Source organism: Leucoraja erinacea, chromosome 25 (assembly GCF_028641065.1).
Source record: "Leucoraja erinacea ecotype New England chromosome 25, Leri_hhj_1, whole genome shotgun sequence".
In the NCBI taxonomy this organism is placed as follows: domain Eukaryota; kingdom Metazoa; phylum Chordata; class Chondrichthyes; order Rajiformes; family Rajidae; genus Leucoraja; species Leucoraja erinaceus.
This window is the reverse complement of record NC_073401.1, coordinates 11988344-12014114: the sequence shown is the minus strand read 5'-3', so window position 1 is coordinate 12014114 and position 25771 is coordinate 11988344. Positions and strand designations below refer to the sequence as shown.

The window sequence follows — 25771 nt, the reverse complement described above, 5'->3', positions numbered from 1 at the left end:
TCATGGAGGTTGTAATCATGCGTGTTTTCATCTCTGCCGTATACTTGGATATCATCTGCTATCCCGATTGCCCCTTTACAGCCTTTGTATGTTTCATCTATTTTCCGCTGGAAGACATCTTGACTCACCTTCAGCCCGAATGGGAGCCTGTTGAATCTGAATCTGCCAAATGGCGTGTTGAAAGTGGTGAGCATTGATGACTCTCGGTCTATTTTGATGTTCCAATATCCATTGCTAGCATCCAGCTTGCTGAACACCTTGGAACCGGCCAGTGCTGGTGTGATCTCTTCAAGGGTTGGAGTTGGATAATGGTCGCGCTTCAATGCATTGTTCAGATCCCTGGGATCAAGGCATATCCTTAGTTTTCCGTTTGGCTTTTCTTTGACAACAATTGAATTTACCCAATCAGTTGGTTTAGTTATTGCTGTGATGATGCCCTTTTTTTCCATTTCGTTTAGTTGTTCCCTTAGCCTCTCTTTCAGTTCAAGGGGAACACGGCGGGGTGGGTGGATCACTGGTTTCACACTGGGGTCTACTGTGATATGGTATTCGTATTCCTCAAAACAACCAACGGTATCGTCAAAACACTCTGGGTACATGTCAATCAATTCTTCTTTGTTCCTGATGGGCGGCCGGTTTTTGATGGGTATGTTTCTGTCAATTCTGCAGGAGTTTGTCTTGATTTCATGGTTGATTGACACAATCTTCAGTCTTTGGCACGTGTTCAGGCCGAGAATAGCAGGTCCTTTCGATTTAGTGATGTAGAAGGGGCATTTCACTTCTTTCCCTTTGTATGTTCCTGCTATGATTGTTTTGCCTAGCTGTGGGATTATGGAACCTCCGTATGCAGCTAGGACTACATCGCTACTTCCAAGGATTCCTTTCCTGACGCTGCCATCTTTTGTCATGTGTTCAGGGAATATCTTTCCGTAAAGATTGACTGGTAAGATATTGCTCTGGGCTCCAGTATCAATTTTGAGCCTTAGATTAATCGTTGTTCTTTTCTTTCCCACTTTTTTCTGTAGTTGTATTATAGTATATGCTTCATCTCTGTTGCTATGTGGTTTGTTGTTTCCCATTTCGTGGACGTCAATGGTCCCAACGGAAAGGAATTCTTCCTCAGAGGTATCTGAGGTTATCTCCTCTTCCTGTTGGACGTGTGCGTGTATTTGTTTCCTTCTCGTATTTCTATCATTCTTTGACCACTGCTGCTTTGGCTTGGTGCTGTATGATTTTGTTGACCTACACATTTTCTTCCAGTGGTTAGGCCTCCCACAGGAGTTGCAGGTAGTCCCGTATGCTGGGCACTCCCTGCGATCATCAAATGCATGCTCTGTACCGCAGTTCCAGCAGCTTCTTTGGCTTGCTTGTTTGTTTGCATGCCTAGAAAATGTCTGCTTTGGAGCCTTTAAGGTGGAGCCAGGGTCACGTTTTGAGAGAGCGTCTATATTCACTCTGGTGCTGCTCTGAGATGAGCCAACTTGAAGGGAGAGGGAGGACATTTGTTTCCTTGTGGCTTCGAAAGCTCTGGCAGCATCTACGGCGTCTTTTAGGTTGAGGGTGTCTTTCCCTATTAGGGACTTTTGGACCTCTTGGTGGGCGCACCCCCATATTAGCTGGTCGACAATTCTGTCATCTTCATCACCAAATCTGCATTTCTTGGCCACGTTCCTTAGTCTCGACAGGAAAGTGTCGGTTGTTTCTTGTGGGTCTTGTCTTAGCCCTTGGAACTCATACCGATGGATTCTGTGGTTTGATTTGGGCTCCATATGGTTCGCAAACCTTTCAAGGAGTATACCCGGATTATTGCAGTCGGGCTCTGTTAAGCTCCAACTGTTAAAAATGTCTAGACCCTTCTCCCCGAGCCATAGTAAAATATAACTGACCTTCTCTTCATCTGTAGTTCCTTTCAGGAAGCTTTTGAATGCCAGCTGGCTCTTTTGTTTGAATTTCTTGAACGCCTCCCCCACATCATCAGCGTCCCAGTTCATCGTAGGGTGGAGGTTCATTGCTGCGGCAACAGCCGCTGTGGAGGCCGCCATCTTGTGTTGTTAGGCCGGTGCACAAAAAAAAAATCAATGTCTCTGCAGCCGCTGTTCCTAATTCCCAATAGTGATTCACAATAGCGCGGTTTTGTACTCGAAAGTCACCGCTGCCACCATGTTGTGTCTTCGTGTTTGATATCCTGATAATAAACGACACAATTCAGGTTGTTTTGGTTGCCTTATTGTACTCCTTTATTCAGCTGCTTTCTCTGTGTGGCGTTGTGATACTAAAAGTGCTTACATACCTAATCACAGTGTGTGTGTGTGTGGGGTGAGTGTGCCTGATACAAAGTAGTGCAGGAGGTTGGGACTGCTACAATGAATATGTAGCATATGTAACAGGACCGAATGGCCTAACTCTGCTCCTATAGTTTATGAACGAAACTTTGTGCAGTCTCTTGTGTCTCCAATAAACCCATTCAACATAATCCCAGGTTCCTCAATGTGGTTTATGGCTGCCGTGTACCTTGGTAGGATTTCTCAGTGAGTTGTTGGAAGTTTCACAATGTAACTTATTTTAGCTGTGCGGTTTTGGCCGTGGAACCACCCCAGATCTATGATGCGAAGCATAAACCCCCCCCCCCCCCCCCCCCCCGTACATATTACACTGCATCTCATCTTATTCCTCTTTCAAAGTAACTGAGTTTACTTCCACGATGGGTGACGAGAACAAGTCTTGTCCATTAGTGGAGGACATTAACTCATCCTACAATCCGCCAGTGCTCATTTTAACATTTATCTTTGGATTCATTGGAAATGCAATTGCTCTGTGGGTCTTCTCTTTGCATGTGAAAACTTGGAGATCAAGCACAGTGTACGGGTTGAACCTGGCCATCGCGGACACTCTGCTAATCTGCGCCCTACCATTTCGAGTTGACTATTACATCCGTGGGAAAGACTGGATTTTCGGCGATGTTGCCTGTCGCCTGAAGATATTCACGATATTTATGAACCGGGCAGTGAGCGTTGCTTTCCTGGCGGTTATGGCGCTTGAACGCTACTTCAAGGTGATCCACCCTCACCATAAAGTGAGCAAAATGACCACAAGCGGTGCGGTGAAGGTATCCTGCATTCTTTGGCTTGTAACGCTGGCGATGTGTTTGCACGTTTTGACTGAACCTCGCACGTTCCCGCACATGAATGTGACAAATTGTGAGCCGTTCAAACCATTCAAGCCCTTAAGTTCCACAGCGATTTTGACTAACATGGTTTTTATTAATTGCAATTTCATTTTACCGGCTTCGATCATCCTGTTTTCCACTTGCTGTATCGCCTGGAAGCTAAAGCAGATGAAATCTGAACTGAGGGCCAAATATAAACGAGCAACGAGGCTTGTGGTGGTCGTGGCGACGGTTTTCATCATCTGTTTCTTACCCAGCAACGTTGCTGTAATTGCTGTTTTAATCTCAAACCGCGTAAGTAATTGCAAGACGTTCGACGTTACCGTGCAGATCTTCGACAACACTCTGTGCATCACTTACTTGAACAGTGTGCTCGATCCGTTTGTTTACTACTTCTCCAGTTCCACGTTCAAGGAAACTCTGAAGAAAGCTCTCATTTCTCACAACATCAGACTTTTCAGATCAACAATTCGCTCAGCTCCACCAAAACCAGAAACACAAGTTGAACCTCAACGATCATCTGTTCTCAACACCTGGGACCATTTACGAACTGAGTCGAATGACAATCTGTGAACCAGCTCCCAATGTTGCTGCTTACTCTCTTCCAACTTGCTCTGGGGAGAAGGGTCTGGCGGGGCGCTCTCCCTAATATTTTTAAATCATTTGATCTTAAGAAAGTCATCGCCCTGCAGTTTCTAAGTTAAGTTACTCGCCCGACCACATTTCTAATGCAAAAGGCAACCATAGTACTAAAAAGGGTCTGAAGAAAGGGTTTCGGCCCGAAACGTCGCCCATTTCCTTCGCTCCATAGATGCTGCTGCACCCGCTGAGTTTCTCCAGCAATTTTGTGTACCATAGTACTAAAAATATTGAAAGATGCAACCGCGATGGCCAGTAAGGAGACACAATGAACTGCAGACGTTGGAGTCTCGATTAGAACACAAAGTGCTGGAGGAACTTAGCGGGTCAGGCAGTATATGTGGAGCGAATGGACAGACGACGTTTTGGGGATTGGAACCCTTCTTCAGACTTCACGTCATGCCCAATGTCTAGGAAGTCACCGCCAAAGCCTCATTGTTTGCCTTGGACTTTACTTCACAAGTGTGGGGAAGAGAATGAGATAAGCTTAAAGTATGGGTTGGCGGTGAGCGGGGAGAGCTGGAGGGGAGGAAAGACCACAACTCGCCTTCTCTCTCCAGCTCTCCCCCTCCCTCCATCTACCCCTACTTTCACTCTGAAGAAGGGTCCTGAACCAAAACGTAACTCATTTTCTCCAAATATGCCGCCTGACCCACTGAGTTATTCCAGCACTTTGTGTCCATCTTTGGTCTAATCCAGCATCTGCAGTTCTTTGTTTCTTCATCATGACGCTTTGGGATAAATCTTGTTAACAATACAATAATATTTTGTATGTGGCAACTGGTCATCTTGTGGTACCAGAGAACAAAAGAGGTGGGGGCTGGCGATCAGGCTGATCAATGATGTCTCACTGGGAGACAGTACAACCTGCTGAGGTCAGCACACATTTATTGAAAGATGTAGCATGGAACCAAGTGCTTTGTCCCACCGAGCACGCAGACCACCGATCACCCACGCGCACTAGTTCCATGTAAACCCATTGACCTCAGTTGCTGTCTGTATGGAGTTTGCATGTTCTCCCTGTGACCATGTGAATGTTTTCTGGGTGCTCCGGTTTCCTCCCACATCGCAAAGGCATGCAGGTCTGTAGGTTAATTGACCTCTGTAAATTGCCCCAAGTGTGTTGGGAGTGGATGACAAAGCGAGATAACATAGAACTAGCGTGAACGGGTGGTCGGCGTTAACTCGGTGGGCCGATCATCCTGCTTCCATGCTGTATCTCTAAACTAAACAAAGGGCGTTGGCGATATCTATACAGGGCTGAGAATTATTTATTTATGGATGTTATGGAAGGCATTGGTGGAACAGAATTATGGAGTTGGGTATTAAGTCTTATCAAAAGAAGGATCCCGATTCAATAGTTGAGTGGCTTTTATTGTCACATGTGCAAAGTGCAAACGCACAGTGAAATTATTTTCTTACAGCCCAGTGCAGTATTGACATACCCAAGCACATCCCCAATTAGCAATTGTACAGAAATATTCTGCTCAGCCCGCGTGAGGCACCATGTTTTGGTGTTATTTTTCAAGCCCAGTCCACTTTCCAGTCTGAAGAAGGGTCTTGACCCGAAACGCCACCTTTTCCTTTTCCCCAGAGATGCTGTCTGACCTGCTGAGTTACTCCAGCTGAGTTACTCCAGCTTTATGTGTCTGTCCACATTCCAGTTGTTATGGGCGGTGCCCGATTCTGGCAAACCCCAGGCTGCTGCAGGGCATCCAGCCGTCACTATCACCTGGTCAACCAGCAACCAACGTACTCTCCTCATTGGTCCACCTTTGTTCCCTGATTGTTGTAACTCATGATTTTCCATGCCTGAATTATCAGGAACTGTTTCTGTCAGAGAAATAAAATGGGCATTACCCACTTCTCACATCGAAGAAATATATTGGCTTTAAAAAATAATATCAATTAAAAAAAGTCCCAGGTGAATTTTGGGCTGAGCCTCTTTCAAATATCAAGTGGTGTGAGATTTTGTTTAGTGAATATGAAGAACAAAAGCTTCTAAATCCACCAATCCATAAACTCAGAACTGAAAGATGTTTTGAGGAAGGACATCCTTGCTATTGAGGCAGTGCAGCGTAGATTCACAAGGTTATTCCCCGGGATGGTGGGACTGTCATACGAGGAAAGATTGGAAAGACTGGGGTTGTATTCTGAATTTGGAAGGATGAGAGGGATTATTATAGAAACTTATTAAATTAAAGCTGGATGCAGAGAAAAATGTTCCCAATGTTGGGGGAGTCCTGAACCAGGGGCCACAGACTAAGAATAAAGGGGAGGCCATTTAAAACTGAGATGAGAAAAAACTTTTTCACCCACAGAGTTATGAATTTGTGGAATTGTCTGCACAGATGGCAGTAGAGACTCTAACAGAGAGTTAGATAGAGCTCTAACGGTTAGCAGAATCAAGGTATATGGCGAGAGGGCAGGCATGGGTTACTGATTGTGGATGATCAGCCATGATCACAATGAATGGCGTTGCTGGCTCGAAGGGCCAAATGGCCTCCTCCTGCACCTATTTTCTATGTTTCTGTGTAAAACTTGCATTTCCCTGTTTACAGGGTTGGTTTCTAGATAGCCCAGGAACCAAAGCAGAGAGTGAAAGAGGAAATTCCGAGAGTTTTCCAATCTATTACTTAAACCACTACTGTGGTTAACATGTGTGCCAAATTTTGTGTGACATATCTAGAAATGGGCTTTGTAGACACAAGGAATTGTAGATACTGGAATCTTGCATTGAGCACAAAGTGCTGGAGTAACTGTGGGCAGCACAGTGGTGCAGCGGTAGAGTTGCTGCCTTACAATGCCAGTGTTTTGGGTACGATCCTGACTATGGGTGTCGTCTGTTCCGAATTTGTACGATTTCCCCATGACAGCATGGGTTTCCTCCAGTTTCCAGTGCAAATTGGAGTCGGGAAAGAGCAGGGAGAGAAAGAAGAAAAAGGATGGGGTGGGATGCTACCTAAAATTGGAAATCCTATCCAATTCAATGGGCTTTTTCGCCTTGTTTTTCTCAACCATGATACTGTACGTAGGTTCCACACAATATGCCAAATGCAAATTGGAGGGTCAGCACCTCATAGTTTGATTTGGCAGCTTACAACCCAGCGGTATGAATGTTGATTTCTCTAATCGTAACTCCTGCATTTCCTTCCCACCCCCACCTCTCCTCTCCCCGCTCCCTCAATCCTACTAGTTCCACGTTTCACATCCTTGCATCCCTGTTGTTAGCACATCATCCCCACCCAACAGTGGGCCATTTAGGACTCCACAGTTCCTGAAGTCATCTGTAGCCAACCCTGTAGAATCTCTGTGGAAAAATTAACTCGCTTTAAGTGTGAAATTGTTTAGCTTAACATTAACATATCTGATTCAAGCTGAATTGAGCTGATAATTCATGTTACTTAAACTTTTATTTTGAAATGATCAGAAGCTGTCTGGATACATTTTTTTTGTGAATGTAAAATAACAAAATAAAGTTTGAATATGATTGTACCTTCTATGGTTTGTGGTTCCCGCACAAGTAAAAAACCCTTGTTTTTTGTCCACCATTTGCAACATTATAGACCAGCACATTTATCATAGATCAGCATCTGAGATCTGCAATGTCTTTGAATAGATACGGAAGTCACAAGGGCCTGTGGTCACAATGTTCTTAGGATGGATAAGGAAATGGCTAGAGCATCAACAACAGTGCATGCAGTCTCCTCATACAGCTTCCAATGGCTACTGCACGTTTCCTAATTTCCCACATGGTGCATTATTTCAATGGCCCCAGGGTCAGTTTTAAGAAATCCTACCCAATTTCATAGCTCAGATGAGCCCAAAGACGGATGGGTTTGTAGGTTAATTGGCCTCTGTCATTTATCCATAGCATGTAGGGAGTGGAGTTGAATGCTCTATATGTTGTACAAAAACCCACAATTAGTCTGGTGGATCTTCATTGCTCCCCCTCTATAGCAAGTGCAGTGTTTCTGCAGGGTGACCAAAACTGAACACAATATTCTAAATGTGGGCTCACCATTCACTGTATAGATGAGTTGGGCCAAAGGGCCTGTTTCCATGCTATATCACTTTATGGCTCCATAACTTTCTCATTATAGACTGGGGCTGTCATGGTGCTGAGGACTTTGTCCGGGTAGAATTTGTCACCCAGAGAGTTGTGGATCTGTGGAATTCTCTTCCACAGATGACAGTGGAGGCCAATTCACTGGATGTTTTCAATAGAGAGTTAGATTTAAATTAAATGATGAAGGAGATAGAAAGAGCTTTAAATTAAGTAAGAGTTAGGGGCAAAAACATTTATAGTACTAGACTAAGTGGGACCCGTTGGGTTCCAACATCACACGGGCTGGCTGGTCCCCCAACGCAATATTCCACCTCTCCAACAATTCCAATATTGGTGGCTGGGGGGGGGGGGGGGGGGGCATTCTGGAGCACTAGTACGTGTGTTGTGGGCTGAAGGAACTGGGTTCCAGAGGGTTAGTATGGACATTGTGGGCCGAATGGAGTCTTGGGCTGGCGGCTCAGTCACTCAAGCATGCTGTGCTGGCAGCTCACTCACTCACGGCTGGTGGGCTGGCAGTTGACACGGCTAATCCTTGAAATTCCATTTCAAGCAGGGTACAATGCCTCCAAATTCAAGTGCAGTTTCTTACCACTTCAAGCAGGGTGCAAGGCCACCAAATTCTAGTGCCGTTTCATAGCATTTCAAGCAGGGTGCAAGGCCACGAAAGACAGCGAGTTTTGACCTCTCCCTCCTCTATCTTGTAGAGACTAAGCCACGCCCACACTTCTGGGTTTTATAGTCCGTCCCCCCCTCTCACGAGAAGGGGCGTGGCCTTCATGGCGTGGTTGACAAGAGAGAGAATCTCAAATAATTTTAAGCACTAATAACTCTTTTCTTTTTCATCGATGGGAAAAATCCTCAGCACATGATGAGCGGAGGGGGACTCTGAGTAAGAGAGCCAAAAATCAAAGCCGTACGTGGTGGCGTTTTTTTCTAAGTCAAGATTAAACTTTTAATTATATAGAAGGCAAGGCAACTTTAATTGGGCAAGGGGCAAGGCAACTTTAATTAGGCAAGGCAACTTTAATTTGGCAACAGACCTTTAGCATTTCCAAACCAAAGGCAACACAGCTTTAGCATTTCAAAACTATATTTTCAAACCACATTATGGGCACTGACAGGTCAGTAAAACCACACAGTTCAGTAGACATGGGTTCAGTGTTATTCACAGCTTTCTAAAATCAATATACAGAACAACAGGAAGTGGTCAAGATCAGACTTTTAGTTATATAGATTAAAAAGTCATATTATAGTATTATGTTATCCAAGTTTCATATTCTGCGCACTACACATTAGGATCAATTTACAGAGGACAATTAACCTGTAAACCCGCACGTCGTTGGAATATGGGAGGGAACCGGAGCACGCGGGGGAAACACATGCGGTCACAAGGAGAACTTGCAGACTCCGGCCAGACAGCACCCGAGGTCAGGATCCAACAGAGGTGTCTGGTGTTGTGAGGCAGCAGCTCTACCGGCTGAGCCACAGTGGCCACACCAAATGAGAGAGGGAGAGGAGAGATGGTCACTGTGTGTTTGGTAAATGTATTCCTTCCCAGTTTTCAAAAAATGTCCTGAATTAAGAGAATAGAGAAATGGTTGCTCTGCCCATGGTCTTGTGACTAGTGGAACAAGATTCACCGACCTTCCTTTTTCCTTGAGACCTTGTGTTACTAAAATTGCTTGTTGCCATCTTACTTAGGCTGCATGTAACTGGAGTGAGATTTCTATATTTATATATTCTATTCTCATTGCATTAAAATCTAATGCACTAATTATTTGTCTTCCTAATTGCTTGCCAGAGATCCAGGTTCGATCCTGACTATGGGTGCTGTCTGTGAGGAGTTTGCCAGTTTTCCCTGTGTCGGTGTGGGTTTCCTCCAGGTGCTTCGGTTTCCTCCCACATTCCAATGACGTGCAGGTTTGTTGGAAAATCGGCCACTGTAAAATTGCCTCTAGTGTGTAGGGAGCGGATGTGAAAGTGGGATATCATAAAACTAGAGTGGACGGGTGTTCGATGGTCAGCATGGACTTGGTGGGCTGAAGAACCTGTTTCCATGTTATATCTCTAAACTCAAAGAAATTTAACAAAGAATGGAATTGTTTGCTCTGTGATTTCTTCTGACTGATAGTTGTCGCCTCCTGCTGGCCAGATCACCCCTGATATAGACACAACAAGCTGGAGTAACTCAGCGGTTCAGGCAGCATCTCTGGAGAAATGGAATAGTTGACATTTCGGGTCGAGACCTACTCACCCCTGATTCATCTCGCCTCCCAAAAAGGTTTCTTAAACATGGTAGGTAATTAAGCATGGAAACAACCTTCCATGCCCTTCAATGATCACCCATTCACACTAGTTCCATGTTATCCCACTTTCCCATCTACTCTCTACACGCTAGGGGAATTTACAGAGGCCAATTGACCTCCATACCTGCACGTCTTTGAGATGTGGGCAGAAACCAGAGCACGAGTAGGAAACCCACGCCATCACAGGGCGAACGTGCAAACTCCACACAGACAGCACCTGAGGTTGATATCGAACCCCGGTCTCTGGCACTGTAAGGCAGCAGCTCTACCGCTGCGCCACTGTGTCACCAAATAGTTTGTCCAAATGGTTTCTCCACCAAATCTATGCTGCACATAATGTTCCATCTACCCCGCTCATGGCCTTCCTTTAATCTGTACCTTTATAGCCACTTCATATGTTCCTCAGAAGCTGACTTTCTCACTCAGATATGTATCTGCAAACGTCACAAGGGTCTGGACTTTCTGACCATTGTCATCTGCTGCTGAGAGGCAGAAATGTTCTCAGAGGATTGCATGGACCCTGTGGTATCAATTTTCTCTAATTTCCTAATTACCGATAGGAAGCAAAGAGTAGGAGTGAACGGGTGCTATTCAGAATGGCAGGCAGTGGCGAGTGGAGTGCCGCAAGGCTCGGTGTCGCAACTGTTTACCATATATATTAATAATTTGGAAGAGGGAATTAGGAGCAACACTAGCAAATTTGCAGATGACACAAAGCTGGGTGGCAGTGTGAACTGTGAAGAGGATGTTAGGAGGTTGCAGGGTGAACTGGACAGATTGAGTGAGTGGGCAGATGTGTGGCAGATGCAGTATGATACTTCAACCCAAAACCCCCAAACAACCATTTGCAGTGCATTTCCCTTCAACCCAAACCCCCAAACAACAATTTGCAGTGCCTTTTACTTCAACCCAAAACCCCCAAACAACCATTTGCAGTGCTTTTTACTTCAACCTAAAACCCCTAAGCAACCATTTGCAGTGCTTTTTACTTCAACCCAAAACCCCCAAACAACCATTTGCAGTGCTTTTTACTTCAAACCAACCATATTTTCATTTTCAAACCACATTAAGGGCACTCAAAGTCAGTAAAACCACACTCACAGTTTAATTGACATGTGTTCAGTGTTATTCGCAGCTCAGACTGAGAGACGTGATGCTCTCACTTCCCTCACTTCCCCCATCTTGCAGAGACTGACTGAGGCACAACACTTCCGGGTTTTATAGTCCCTCCCCCCTCCTACCAGCAGGGGCAGCAGAGAGAATGTCAACATTTTTTAAACATCAATAGCTCTTTTATGTTTCATCGATGGGAAAAATCCTCTGGTCCAGCTCAGCGGATGGGGACTCTGAGCGAGGTGTCCAAAAATGACTGCCGTAAGTGGTGGCGTTCTTTCAGAAATCATGAAACAGAAAGTCAGAAAGTGGTCAAGAACTTAGTTTTAGTAATATAGATAAAAAGGACTGGACAAGCTAGATGCAGGAAAAATTTTCCCATTGTTGGGTGAGTCCGGAACCAGGGGCCACAGTTTTAGAATAAAGGGGAGGCCATTTAAGATTAAGGTGAGAACAAACTTTTTCACCCAGAGAGTTGTGAATTTATGGAACCACAGAGGGCAGTGGAGGCCAAATCACTGGATGGATTTAAGAGAGTGTTAGATAGAGCTCTAGGGGCTAGTGGAATCAGGGATATGGGGAGACAGGCAGGCACGGGTTATCGTGGGCTTGATCAGCCATGATCACAGATGCTGGCGGCTGCTAGACACAAAGGGTGGAGTGGCCTCCTCCAGGCAGCAATCTTTCTAGGTTTCTATGTTTTTCGAGAATCCTAATGAGATCTGAACAAGGATCTTGACCCTAGATGTCAGGGAGCAGTGGAGTTTCCATCGCTGTGTTACTCATCAGTTTGTGCTATCCCCTCACTGAATCCACCACACTTCTCCCTGACGTTTGAGAAAGCAGCCCAATGTACAGATTGAGATTTACGCTCCCCAGTGGACACAATTGGTGGAGTGAAACACCCTGCCTGTGTCATCTGTTGCCCACTAAGTTGTCCTGGACTTTTCTTGCCTCCAGTTTTCTCCTCCCCTTTCCCCTCCAACTTACAATCTGAAGATAGGTCCTGAACCGAAACATCACCCTTCGAGTTTACCCAGAGATGCTGCCTGACCCGCTGAGTTGCTCCAGCACTTTGTGTCTATCTCAAAATTAAAGATTCAAGAGAGTTTATTGTCATGTGTCCCAGATGGGACAATGAAATTCTTGCTTTGCTTCAGCACAACAGCACAGCATAATCTTTGGCATAAACCACAATCTGCAGTTCCTTCTTATTCTAAACAAAGACCTTTCTGACTTTGGTCATCCCTTATTTTCCCCACTCACATCAGGCAGATGGAAAGCAGCTTGAAAGCGCTCACCACCAGAATGAGGAACAGTTTCTTCCCCTCTGTTACTAGGCTTCTGAACGGTCCTTCAATAAGCTAGGGGACCATCCGGTTCACCTCTACCTCATTGCAGACATTGAACTTGGTCTCTGCAACTGATGCGCTACAATGCTGAGAATTATATTCTGCACTCTGTATCTTTCCCTTTGTTTTACCTATTGTTCTTGAGTTTGGCTTGATTGTATGTATAGTAATATCAGATTTGAAAGCAACAAAGCTTTTCACTGTACCTCAGTACATATGATAATAATAAACCTAACCCCAAGTAGACATTGTCGTAGGAGGTCCAGTCGCCGGTTTTTCAGCGACCTGCTACAACTATGACAGTCGCTGGCAGTCACCAAAAAACCCTCCTAAGTGGGTCAGGCCTATCAGTTTGACGATGTGGCCCTAGCAGCTGGAGATACAAGGGCAGTTTTACATTTTAGTCTGCAGAAGGATTCCGACCCAAAACGTCACCTATTCCTTTTCTCCAGAGAAGCTGCCAGACCCACTGTTACTGCACCTTTTTTGGGTCTATCTTCAATTTAACATGGCCCTGGTGTCTGACTTAACATACATAGAATGTATGTTTCCCTGCCACAGAGGGCAGTGGAGGCCAAATCACTGGATGGATTTAAGAGAGAGTTAGATAGAGGTCTAGGAGCTAGTGAAATCAAGGGATATGCGGAGAAGGCAGGCACGGGTTATTGATTTGGGACGATCAGCCATGATCACAATGAATGGTGGTGCTGGCTCGAAGGGCCGAATGGCCTCCTCCTTCGCCTATTTTCTATGTTTCTAGACCAAATAGCCAAGCAGATTTCAGAATTCTTACAGCAAACTAGGAAACAAAATAAACAATACTTTCTTGAAAGGCTTGGATAGAGTGGATGTGGAAAGAATGGTTCCACTAGTGGGAGTGTCTAGCACTAGAGCCCATAGCCTCAGAATAAAAGGACATAGCTTTGGATAGGAGATGAGGAGGTATTTCTTTAGTCAGAGGGTGGTGAATCTGTGGAATTCATTACCACAGAAGGCTGTGGGGGCCAAGTCAATGATATTTTTTAAAGCGGAGATTAATAGATTATTGATTAGTGCAGGTGTCACGGATTATGGAGAGACGGCAGGAGGATGGGGGTTGAGGGGGAAAGATAGATCAACCATGATTGAATGGCACAGTAGACTTGATGGACCGAATGGCCTAACTCTGCTCTTATAGTTTATGAACGAAACTTTGTGCAGTCTCTTGTGTCTCCAATAAACCCATTCAACATAATCCCAGGTTCCTCAATGTGATTTATGGCTGCCGTGTACCTTGGTAGGATTTCTCAGTGAGATGTTGGAAGTTTCACAATGTAACTTCTTTTAGCTGTGCGGTTTTGGCCGTGGAACCACCCCAGATCTATGATGCGAAGCATAAACCCCCCCCCCCCCCCCCCCCCCCCCCCCCCCCCCCCCCCGTACATATTACACTGCATCTGATCTTATTCCTCTTTCAAAGTAACTGAGTTTACTTCCACGATGGGTGACGAGATCAAGTCTTGTCCATTAGTGGAGGACATTAACTCATCCTACAATCCGCCAGTGCTCATTTTAACATTTATCTTTGGATTCATTGGAAATGCAATTGCTCTGTGGGTCTTCTCTTTGCATGTGAAAACTTGGAGATCAACCACAGTGTACGGGTTGAACCTGGCCATCGCGGACACTCTGCTAATCTGCGCCCTACCATTTCGAGTTGACTATTACATCCGTGGGAAAGACTGGATTTTCGGCGATGTTGCCTGTCGCCTGAAGATATTCACGATATTTATGAACCGGGCAGTGAGCGTTGCTTTCCTGGCGGTTATGGCGCTTGAACGCTACTTCAAGGTGATCCACCCTCACCATAAAGTGAGCAAAACGACCACAAGCGGTGCGGTGAAGGTATCCTGCATTGTTTGGCTTGTAACGCTGGCGATGTGTTTGCACATTTTGACTGAACCTCGCATGTTCCAGCACATGAATGTGACAAATTGTGAGCCGTTCAAACCATTCAAGCCCTTAAGTTCCACAGCGATTTTGACTAACATGGTTTTTATTAATTGCAATTTCCTTTTACCGGCTTCGATCATCCTGTTTTCCACTTGCTGTATCGCCTGGAAGCTAAAGCAGATGAAATCTGAACTGAGGGCCAAATATAAACGAGCAACGAGGCTTGTGGTGGTCGTGGCGACGGTTTTCATCATCTGTTTCTTACCCAGCAACGTTGCTGTAATTGCTGTTTTAATCTCAAACAGTGTAAGTAATTGCAAGACGTTCGACGTTACCGTGCAGATCTTCGACAACACCCTGTGCATCACTTACTTGAACAGTGTGCTCGATCCGTTTGTGTACTACTTCTCCAGTTCCACGTTCAAGGAATCTCTGAAGAAAGCTCTCATTTCTCACAACATCAGACTTTTCAGATCAACAATTCGCTCAGCTCCACCAAAACCAGAAACACAAGTTGAACCTCAACGATCATCTGTTCTCAACACCTGGGACCATTTACGAACTGAGTCGAATGACAATCTGTGAACCAGCTCCCAATGTTGCTGCTTACTCTCTTCCAACTTGCTCTGGGGAGAAGGGTCTGGGCGGGCGTTCTCCCTAATATTTTTAAAACCTTTGGTCTTAAGAAAGCCATCGCCCTGCAGTTTCTAAGTTAAGTTACTCGCCTGACCACATTTCTAATGCAAAAGGCAACCGTAGTACTAAAAATATTGCTGCATGCAACCGCGATGGCCAGTAAGGAGACACAATGGCCAATGTCTAGGAGGTCACCGCCAAAGCCTCATTGTTTGCTTTGGACTTTACTTCACACGTGTGGGGAAGAGAAGGTTGCTTCAAGGTGCAAAGTCCAGCAATCACTCGTTATGGGAGGCATTGGTGGAACAGAATTATGGAGTTGGGTATTAAGTCTTATCAAAAGAAGGATCCCGATTCAATGCTTGAGTGGCTTTTATTGTCACATGTGCAAAGTGCAAGCACACAGTGAAATTATTTTCTTACAGCCCAGTGCAGTATTGACATACCCAAGCACATCCCCAATTAGCAATTGTACAGAAATATTCTGCTCAGCCCGCGTGAGGCACCATGTTTTAATGCTTTTTTTCAAGCCCAGTCCACTTTCCAGTCTGAAGAAGTGTCTTGACCCGAAACGTCACCTATTCCTTTTCCCCAGAGATGCTGTCTGACCTGCTGAGTTACTCCAGCTGAGTTACTCCAGCTTTATGTGTCTGTCCACATTCCAGTTGTTATGGGCGGTGCCCGATTCTGGCAAACCCCAGGCTGCTGCAGGGCATCCAGTCGTCACTATCCCCTGGTCAACCAGCAACCAACGTACTCTCCTCACTGGTCCACCTTTGTTCCCTGCGGGCTCATCTCCCAGTTGTAACTCATGATTTTCCGTGCCTGAATTATCAGGAACTGTTTCTGTCAGAGAAATAAAATGGGCATTACCCCACTTTTCACATCGAAGGGATATATTGGCTTTAAAAAAAATAATATCAATTAAAAAAAGTCCCATAGAAGTTCTATGTTATTGAGGCAGTGCAGCGTAGGTTCATGAGGTTAATCCCCGGGATGGTGGGACTGTCATAGGAGGAAAGATTGAAAAGACTGTGTTGTATTCGGAATTTAGATGAATGAGAGGGAATCTTATAGAAACGTACAAAATTATGAAAGGACTGGACAAGCTAGATGCAGGAAAAATGTTCCCAATGTTGTTCCTCGTTTGTTGCAAAACATACTTGGCTAATAAAGTATTATTGTGATTGATTGTGATTATCCTCTGTACTGTTTGATGCTGTGCTATACAAGTTGCAGTGGGGCAGTTTCACTCTGTAGTCAAATCCAGTGAAAACGACTACATTTATTTTGCTCAGGAGGAGCCCATCCCTGTGAGTCCCAAGGCATCAAACCCTTTAATCCCATAGGAACCATCCTAGCAAAAACTAGAGAGCAGTCCTGAGCTACGATCTACCTCATTGGAGACCCTCGGATTATCGGATCATAATTTAATGGATTTTTTCTTGCACTAAACGTTATTCACATTATTCCCTTAATCGTATTCATACCCTGTGGATGGCTTGATTGTAATCATATAATCATAGCATGCAACAAAAACGTTTCATTGCACCCAGGTACATGTACAGTAATAAACTAAACCTAAACTCAACTCAACCTCCCCCTTTCTGATGTGGAACGGTCTGTCCTGAGCAGAGGCCTCACATTTGTTCCCCTCCACCCCCACCTATATGAGTTCCATGTCCGTCACGATGTAGAGCTCTTTTTCTATCGCAATTCCTCCAGGCCTTTTTATATGGGAAGGAGTCCTCACCACCCAATGGTGACCCCTTCTCCCGTCTCCAACAGACCCCCTCGTCTTGGACTCCCTCGGATGGCCATCTACCTTCTCTAGATATTTTCATTTACAACTGCCGGCGGGACATCAACAGCCCTCACCCCCCCCCCCCCCCCCCCCCCCCCCCCCCCCCCCCCCCCTACTCACTGTAACCTCTCCCACCCTGAATATCCAGCCCTCCGCTCACTCTGCAGTAAACCCGACTGGATAATCAAACCTGCTGACAAGGGAGGTGCTGTGACAGTCTGGTGCGTCTGAGGCCAGGCGACAACTCTCGGACTCCTCCTCCTACTTATCCTTGGACCATGACCCCACAGACAAGCACCAGGCCTTAATCTCAAGCACCGTCACTGATTTCATTACTTCCAGCACTCTGCCCTCTAAAGCCTTCAACCTTATCGTTCCCCGGCCCCGCACGGCCCGATTTGATCTTCTCCCCCACATCCACAGACACAACTGTCCCGTCAGACCCATTGTGTCTGCTTGTTCATGTCCCACCAAATGAATTTCCACATCCTAACGCCCTAATCCAATCCCTACCTATGTCCAAGACACCTCACACACTCTTTTTCTCCTCAATGACTTCTGTTTTCCAGGCCCCCACTCCTCATCTTTACTATGGATGTCCAGTCACTCTACACCTCCATCCCCCACCAGGAGGGTCTTAAAGCCTGCGCTTCTTCCTCGACCGCAGAACCAGCCAATTTCCATCTACCAATACTCTCCTCGACCAAGCAGAGCTGGACCTTGCCCTCAACAATTTATCCTTAGACTCCTCCCACTTCCTCCAAATCCAAGGCGTAGCAATGGGCCCCAGCTATGCCTGCCTCTTTGTACGGAATGTCGAACAATCCCTATTCCAGGCGTACACTGGCCCTATCCCGAACTCTACCTCCGCTACATTGACAACTGCATTGGTGCTCTCATGCACCCATGCAGAACTCACTGACTTCATCAACTTCACCACTAATTTCCATCCTGCACTCAAATCCACTTGGACCATCTCCGACATCTCCCTACTGTTTCGATATCTCACCGTCTCCATCACAGGAAATCGACAATTCACCAAAATCTACTACAGTCCGACTGACACCCGTAGCTATCTTGACTGCATAGTGTGCAACAAAAAAGCTTTTTGCTGTACCTCGGCACAAGTGACAATAATAATAAACAAAGCTAAAAGAAGCACATGAGTAGGGAGGTTATGCTTCTATCTTAGAGTGTGTAAACTCCACACAGGCAGCACCCGAGATCAGTATTGATCCCGGGCCTCTGGCGCTGTGAGGCAACGGTCTTACCCGCTGCGCCACTTTCTGACAAAGCTTTGCAGGGAGAGTAACTTTAACAAAATCAGAAAATATTAAAAACTGGAAACAATTCCTTATTCAAATACTTAATGCTCATAGGATATAGGAGCAGAATTAGGCCATTCAGCCCATCAAGTCCACTCTGTCATTCAATCATGGCTGATCTATCTTTCCCTTTCAACCCCATACTCCTGCCTTCTCCCTATAACCCCTGACACCCAAACTAATCAATAGAGTTTTTAGTTAGAGTCACAGAGTGATACATTGTGGAAACAGGCCCTTTGGCCCAACTTGCCCAACCGGTCAACATGTTCCATCTACACTAGTCCCACATTCCTGTGTTTGTGTCAAGGGGCAATTTACAGAAACCAATTAACCTACAAACCTGCATGACTTTGGAATGTGGGAGGAAACCGGAGCACCTGGGGAAAACCCATACAGTCACAGGGAGAACGTGCAAACTCCGCACAGACAGCACCCGAAGTGCGGATCGAACCCGGGTCTCTGGCGCTGTAAGTCATTAAGGTTCATATTCATTAGAAGGTTTTCTAGTGAGCTCTGAAACTTGTAGCTCTGAAACTTGAGCAAATTGCATTTACTTTAACTTGGTTCTCAGGATGTGGGAAACACATTAAAAATTGCACACACTCGGCTTGATAAAGAGACGTGTCTTTTGTGACTGATGGTAGTGTGTGAAACCGGACGGATTGATGGTAGACAGTCGGCGAAGTAGTGCTCTGGGTGTGCTTAGCGCTCGCTGTTGTTGCCTTTGGTAGAGGACTTCCCATATCATAGAGTGTGACATTAGCAAACACAGACAGAAGGCCAGATTCCTGCACTTCACAATAAATTCAGTTTCAGATCAGATTCAGGTTCCTCTTTAATTGTCATTGTCAGTGTACAGTACAGAGACAACAAAATGCAGTTAGCATCTCCCTGGAAGAGCGACATAGAATATGATTTCAATAAATAAATCTATTTACATGCGGCGGCACATTGGGGTAGCTGGTGGGCTGCTGCCTCAATGCATCACGCACCCGGGTTTGACCCTGACCTTGAATGCTGCTCATGTGGAGTTTGCGTGTTCCCCTTGTGACCGCTTGGGGTTCCTCCGGGTGCTCCTGTTTCCTCCCGCTTCCCAAAGGCTTGCAGGTTTGAAGGCTAATTGGCTTCTGTAAAATTTCCATGACTATGTAGGGAATGGATGAGAAAGTGGGATAATGTAGATTGATTAGCAAGGGGGTCTGGGGTTATGGGGAGGGCAGGAGAATGGGGTTGAGATGGAAAGATGGATCAGCCATGACTGAATGGTGGAGTAGACTTGCTGGGTCGAATAGCCTAATTCTGCTCCTATAACTTCTGAACTTATGAACTAGTGTGAATGGGTTGTCGATGGTCGGTGTGGACTCGATGGGTTGAAAGGCCTGTTTTCATGCTGTATTTCTAAAACTAAACTGTATGACAGGTGCCTATATTGAGTGATATTGCTGCCAGAATCACATGCATCTATTTAACCGACAGAGGCTGAGGTGTTTTGAGGGTGTTTTATGGGACAACAACAGCTACTTAAAAGGGAGCAAAAATGTTGCTGCCCAGTTTATCCTTTTGACCTGCAGGAGCACTGAGAAGGACATTAGTGATCCTACTATCTGACCGGTCCATAGGACCCATGAGCTGCTAGAGGAGGTGGTTGAGAACTAGATCTTCGGTAAAGATAAAGGTCTTGCAGCAAGCTTTTCGTTCTCCTGTCAGCAAGGCTTTCTGATCTTCACACCTTTTCGTGCTGCCTGAGATTAGATTAAAAGCCGCTCATTGTGGGGAAGTGAGTTTAACAGTTTGTACATGTTCTGCTACTGTGCTTCGTACGTTTGCAGGGGGGGGGACAAGTTCTTTACAGAGTGATGAGTGCCTGGAATGCGCTGTCGGTGGTGGTGGTTGAGGCAGATACTTTAGCGGCATTTCAGAGAATTTTGAATCGGAATAGGGATACGCAATATGATGACCAGAGAAACTCGGATTTTGTTCTGTTTGAGAGGAGAGGAAGTGAGAATAAACTTGCAGGAAATAGATGCTGAATAGAGATGACTTATTTAACTGTGAAAAAGAAGAAGGGATGATTCAGGGAAGAAGGAATGCCCCACAGAGCCATCCTTCTCAGAGCAGTGGAAAATATTTAACCTCAGAGATTTGAATTTGAGCAGTTGGTATATGATTAAACAGGTTTGGTTAATGGCATTCTTCAGAATGGACTGGAGTATTCCCTTTAAAGGTTAATTGTCATAGTCCTAGTCATAATGCATGGAAACAAGCCCTTTGACCTAACTCATCCATGCCAACCAAGATGCTGCATCTAAACATGTCCCACCTGCCCATATTTGACCCACGTCCCTCTAAACCTTTCTTATTCATGTACCTATCCAAATGTCTTTTAAATGTTGTTTTTGTACCTGCCTCAACTACCCCCCCCCCCCCCCCCCCCCCCCCCCCCCCTGACAGCTTGTTCCATGTACCCACACCATCTGGGTGAAGAGGTTATCCCCCTCAGGTTCCGATTCAGCTTAAAACATTGCACTTTAGATCTTGCTTCCCCTATGGTGGAAAAAAAGACTCTGTGCAGTCACCTTGTCCATCCCCCTCATAACTTTATACACCTCTATAGGATCAGCCCACAGCCTCCTTCACTAGACCACCAGGGGACCCATGCGAGGATTTTGTTTGTTGATTTTAGCTCTGCATTCATTGTGCCAGAGCTACTACACTCCAAACTGTGCCTGAACCCCTCTGTCGGTGGATCACCAGTTTCCTGACAGACAGAAAGCATCACGTGAAGCTGGGAAAGCACATCTCGGACCCGCAGACCCTCAGCATAGGAGCACCGCAAGGCCACTCCAAAGATAAAGTTCTATATTTCATTAGTTTAGTTTAGTTCAGAGATACAGCATGGAAACCGGCTTTTTGTCCCACGGAGTCCACACCGACTATCGATAATCCATTTACACTAGTTCTATGTTATCCCACTTGTCATCCACCACCTACACACCAGGGGCAATTTACAGAGGACAATTAGCCTACAACCTGGCATGTTTTTGGGGTGTGGAAGGAACCACCATCACCACCCTGGCCACGCTCTCATTTCAGTCCTGTCTATGGGATGAAGGTATAGGAGGAGCCTGAAAACGGGTTCTGAAGCAGCTTCTTCCCAACAACCATCAGACTCTTTACACTTTAGACTTTAGAGATACAGCGCAGAAACAGGCCTTTTGGCCCACTGGGTCCGTGCATTGATTATTGACCTGGGGCCCTGCTGCAGTGGTTACATGCACTCCATGCACTTCAGTTCAGCATACTTCCTTTTTTTTTCTTATCATTTAAAAATATCTTTCTTGGAAAATAAACCAGCTTGCATTTACCCATTTAAACAGAGCTGACTAGATTATCTTTCCACTCCTCACATTTCCATTTCTAAATTCTAACATCTACTGTTCCAACTTACTGTCTTTGCAGACTGTGATGTGTGATTCACAACTTTCTATGGGCACGCGCATGGGCCCCAGCTATGCCTCCCTCTTTGTAGGGCACGTCGAACAATCCTTGTTCGAGGTGTACCGTGGCCCTATCCCCGAACACTACCTCCGCTACATCGACAACTGCATTGGTGCTACCTCCTGCACCCATGCAGAACTCACTGACTTCATCCATTTCACCACTAACTTCCACCTGGCACTCAAATACACCTGGACCATTTCCGACATCTCCCTACTGTTTCTAGATCTCACTATCTCCATCGCAGGTGACAGACTACTGGTTGACATCTACTATAAACCCACTGACTCCCATGGTTATCTGGACTACACTTCTTCCTACACTGCTTCCTGTAAAGACTCCATCCCCTATTCCCAATTCCTCCGTCTACACCGCATCTGCACCCAGGATGAGATGTCCCAAACCAAGGCATCAGAGATGTCCTCATTCTTTAGGGAACAGGGGTTCCCCTCTTCTACTATAGATGAGGCTCTCACCGGGGTCTCTTCTATATCCCGTAGCTCCGCACTCACTCCCCAACCCCCCACTCGTAACAAGGACAGAGTCCTCCTCGTCCTCACCTTCCACCCTACCAGCCGTAACAAAAAAACAGATAAACCTCCGACATTTTCACTATTTCCAACTTGATCCCACCACTGGCCACATCTTCCCGTCTCCTCCCCTGTCTGCTTTCCGCAGAGACCGCTCCCTCTGTAACTCCCTGGTCAATTCGTCCCTTCCCACCCAAACCACCCCCTCCCCATGTACTTTCCCTTGCAATCGCAGGAAATGCTATACTTGTCGCTTTACCTCCCCCCTCGACTCCATCCAAGGGCCCAAGCAGTCTTTCCAGGTGAGGCAGAGGTTCACCTGCACCTCCTCCAACCTCATCTGTTGCATCCGCTGTTCTAGGTGTCAACTGTTCTACATTGGTGAGACCAAACGCAGGCTTGGCGATCGCTTCGCGCAACACCTCCGCTCAATGACAAAAAACAATGTGCTGGATACAAAGTGCTGGAGTAACTCAGCAGGTCAGGCAACATCTCCAGAGAAAAAAGGATGGGTGAAGCTTTGGTTCCGGACCCTTCTTCAAACTGAACAGTCTGAAGGTCACCCTGCAACCTCCTAACATCCTCTCCACAGTTCACACTGCCACCCAGTTTTGTGTCACCCGCAAACTTGCTAGTGTTGCTCCTAATTCCCTCTTCCAAATCATTAATATATATGGTAAACAGTTGCAGCCCCAACACCGAGCCTTGCGGCACTCCACTCGCCACTGCCTGCCATTCTGAAAAGGACCCGTTCACTTCTGCTCTTTGCTTCCTGTCTGCGAACCAATTTTCTATCCATGTCACACCCTACCCCCAATATCATGTGCTCTAATTTTAGTCACCAGTCTCCGGTGCGTGACCTTATCAAAGGCTTTCTGAAAGTCTAGATACACTACATCCACTGGCTCTCCTTCATCCATTTTACTTGTCACATCCTCAAAAAATTCCAGAAGATTAGTCAAGCATGATTTCCCTTTCATAAATCCATGTTGACTTGGAATAATCCTTTTACTGCTATCCAAATCCCCCATTATTACCTCTTTAATAATTAACTCCAGCATCTTTCCCACCACCGGCTAACTGGTCTGTAATTCCCCGTTTTCTCTCTCGCTCCTTTCTTGAAAAGTGGGATAACATTAGCTGTCCTCCAACCCACAGGAACTGATCCTGAATCTATTGAACATTGGAAAATGATCACCAATGCGTCCATTATTTCTAGAGCCACCTCCCTGAGGACCCTGGGATGCAGACCATCAGGCCCAGGGGATTTATCATCCTTCAGTCCCATTAGCCTACCCAATACTATTTCTCGCCAAATGAAAATTTCTTTCAGTTCCTCCACCCCCTTAGATCTCTGTCCTCCAGTACATCTGGGAGATTGTTTGTGTCTTCCTATTAGTGAAGACAGATCCGAAGTACCTATTCAACTCTTCTGTCATTTCCTTTCCTTTTGAGGCAGCGTCTTCTATAGATTCCTTCGATGGTGTGGAGGTCAGTTAGTTAACCAGAAGCTGGTTAGGCAGGATCTGAGCTCTGCAGCAACAGAATTACACCAAAGGACACAAAGTGGTGGAGTAACTCAATGGGTCAGGTAGCATGGATAGGTGATGCTTTTGGTACAGACCTGAAACATCACGGATCCATGTTCTCCAGCTATGCTGCCTGACAAATTGAGTTACTAAAGCACTTTGGGTCCTTTTGTGTAAACCAGCATCAACAGTTCCTTATTTCTACAGAAAGACGCCAGACATGGTGAACAACTAATCAAATAGAAATTCCCTCAGAACAGAAACTAAGATTTGCTGACAATTTTACAGAAATTACTGTTGTTAGTTACATATGAGATGAATGTGAAATATTATAAATAGGCACATAGAATAGGGCAGCACATGAACAAGCCTTTCAGCTCACAACGTGCGAGTCAAACATGATTCTGAGTTAATCTGCTCTGCCTGCACCTGATCCACAAGTTGCCGAACTCAGCTCTGAAGATCGGAGAGTCGAGGGGAGGAGCCGCTGACGACGACGGATGCGAGGAGTGGGCCAGCAGGAGAGGAGTAGGTATTGCCTCCAGCACCTTCAAGGTCGGCCCCCCGGGACACAGAGGCGGTCGGTCGGGCGAGGAGAGGGACGCCGGTCCGTCGGGCGAGCCGGCCAAGGGCGGTGGAGGAGGCCCTGCAGCTGCCTGGGGGTTATCTGGATCTGGAGCTTCTCCAGTACATCGAACTCATGGACTGGACTTTGGACTTTTGTAAATGGGGCCAAAATATGGTGACTTGTGCATGTGTGAGCTATGCAAAAAGAATCTCACTGTGCAGTGCATAAGTGACAATAAAGAACCATATGAACCATTTCAGCTATTACCCTCTAACCAGTATTCTGGTAAACCTCACCTGCACCTTCTCCAAAATCACTCCAACTTCCTACAATGGGCTGACCAAAACTGTACACAATACTCCAAATGTGGTCCACGCAAGCTTTAATTAAGTTGCAGCATGACTTCCTGACTCTTATACTCAATGCCTTGACCAATGAAGCAAGGGTACCCAGTGCTTTTTTTAACCACTCTATTTATATGTTACCACTTTCAGGGAGCTACAGACTATGGAACTATGGAGCCCAAGATTCCTTTGTACATTAATGCTGTGAAGAGCTAGCCATTAACTGTATACTTTCCCTTACATTCGATCTCCTAACATCTCACATTTGTTAGGATTAAACGCCATCTTCCATTTCTCTGTCCATATCAATACTTTATCTAAATCCTTTGAATCTATTCCTCTTTCTTTATGTCTCTTTCTGTTTTTCCCCCTCTCTCTATCCCTCTCCCTCCAACTCCCTCACTTTTCCTTTCTCCCATCCCGCCCCTGCCTCCTCTCCCCTCTCCCTCTCCGCATTCCCCCTCTCCCCATCCCTCCCCACACTTTCTCACTCCCTCTGTCTATCTCTGTCCTTCTCTTTCTCCCCCCCCCCTCTATCTCTCACTCCGTTTCATATATTATCAAATTATTGTGGATTATTAACATAAATATATTGCATACTGCTAAACCTCCATCACAAACACATAGATTTTTCTTGTGAGGTTCATACTTCCTTGTTCTTCAGCCTATTGAATCATATTGTAGTTGATGATAGGTGTGATGGAGAAATAACACTTCTGAATTTTCTGTCATTTCTTCTTTCTGTGCCATTTGTTGGGGTGGAATGAAAGGCAAAAACAAGTTTGGCTACTATATGCAACTGATTTGAAGAAAGCCAACAAGTATCTTGCAAATGGTGCTCATAAACATCTCAATTTATCTGACACAGGAATATTTGTCATCCTCAACTGGATTAGCTGAGTGTCAAGCTTCCTCCTTCTGTGGGAGGGTCACTTAACATTGACGGTCTTCCACCTGGTA

At 45.7% G+C, this 25771-nt stretch overlaps 2 protein-coding genes across 2 annotated transcripts; both read left to right on the top strand.

The window, feature by feature from the left end:
- The first annotated feature begins 2648 nt into the window (after positions 1-2648).
- LOC129709376 (hydroxycarboxylic acid receptor 3-like) lies at positions 2649-7998 on the top strand. The gene has a single exon (XM_055655686.1). The coding sequence runs from the start codon at positions 2702-2704 to the stop codon at positions 3737-3739; it is 1038 nt and encodes a 345-aa protein (XP_055511661.1). The 5' UTR covers positions 2649-2701; the 3' UTR covers positions 3740-7998.
- A 6126-nt stretch (positions 7999-14124) lies between these two features.
- LOC129709323 (hydroxycarboxylic acid receptor 3-like) lies at positions 14125-15162 on the top strand. Its single transcript, XM_055655603.1, has one exon. It carries the CDS (start codon positions 14125-14127, stop codon positions 15160-15162), a length of 1038 nt encoding a protein of 345 aa, XP_055511578.1.
- Positions 15163-25771: the final 10609 nt, after the last annotated feature.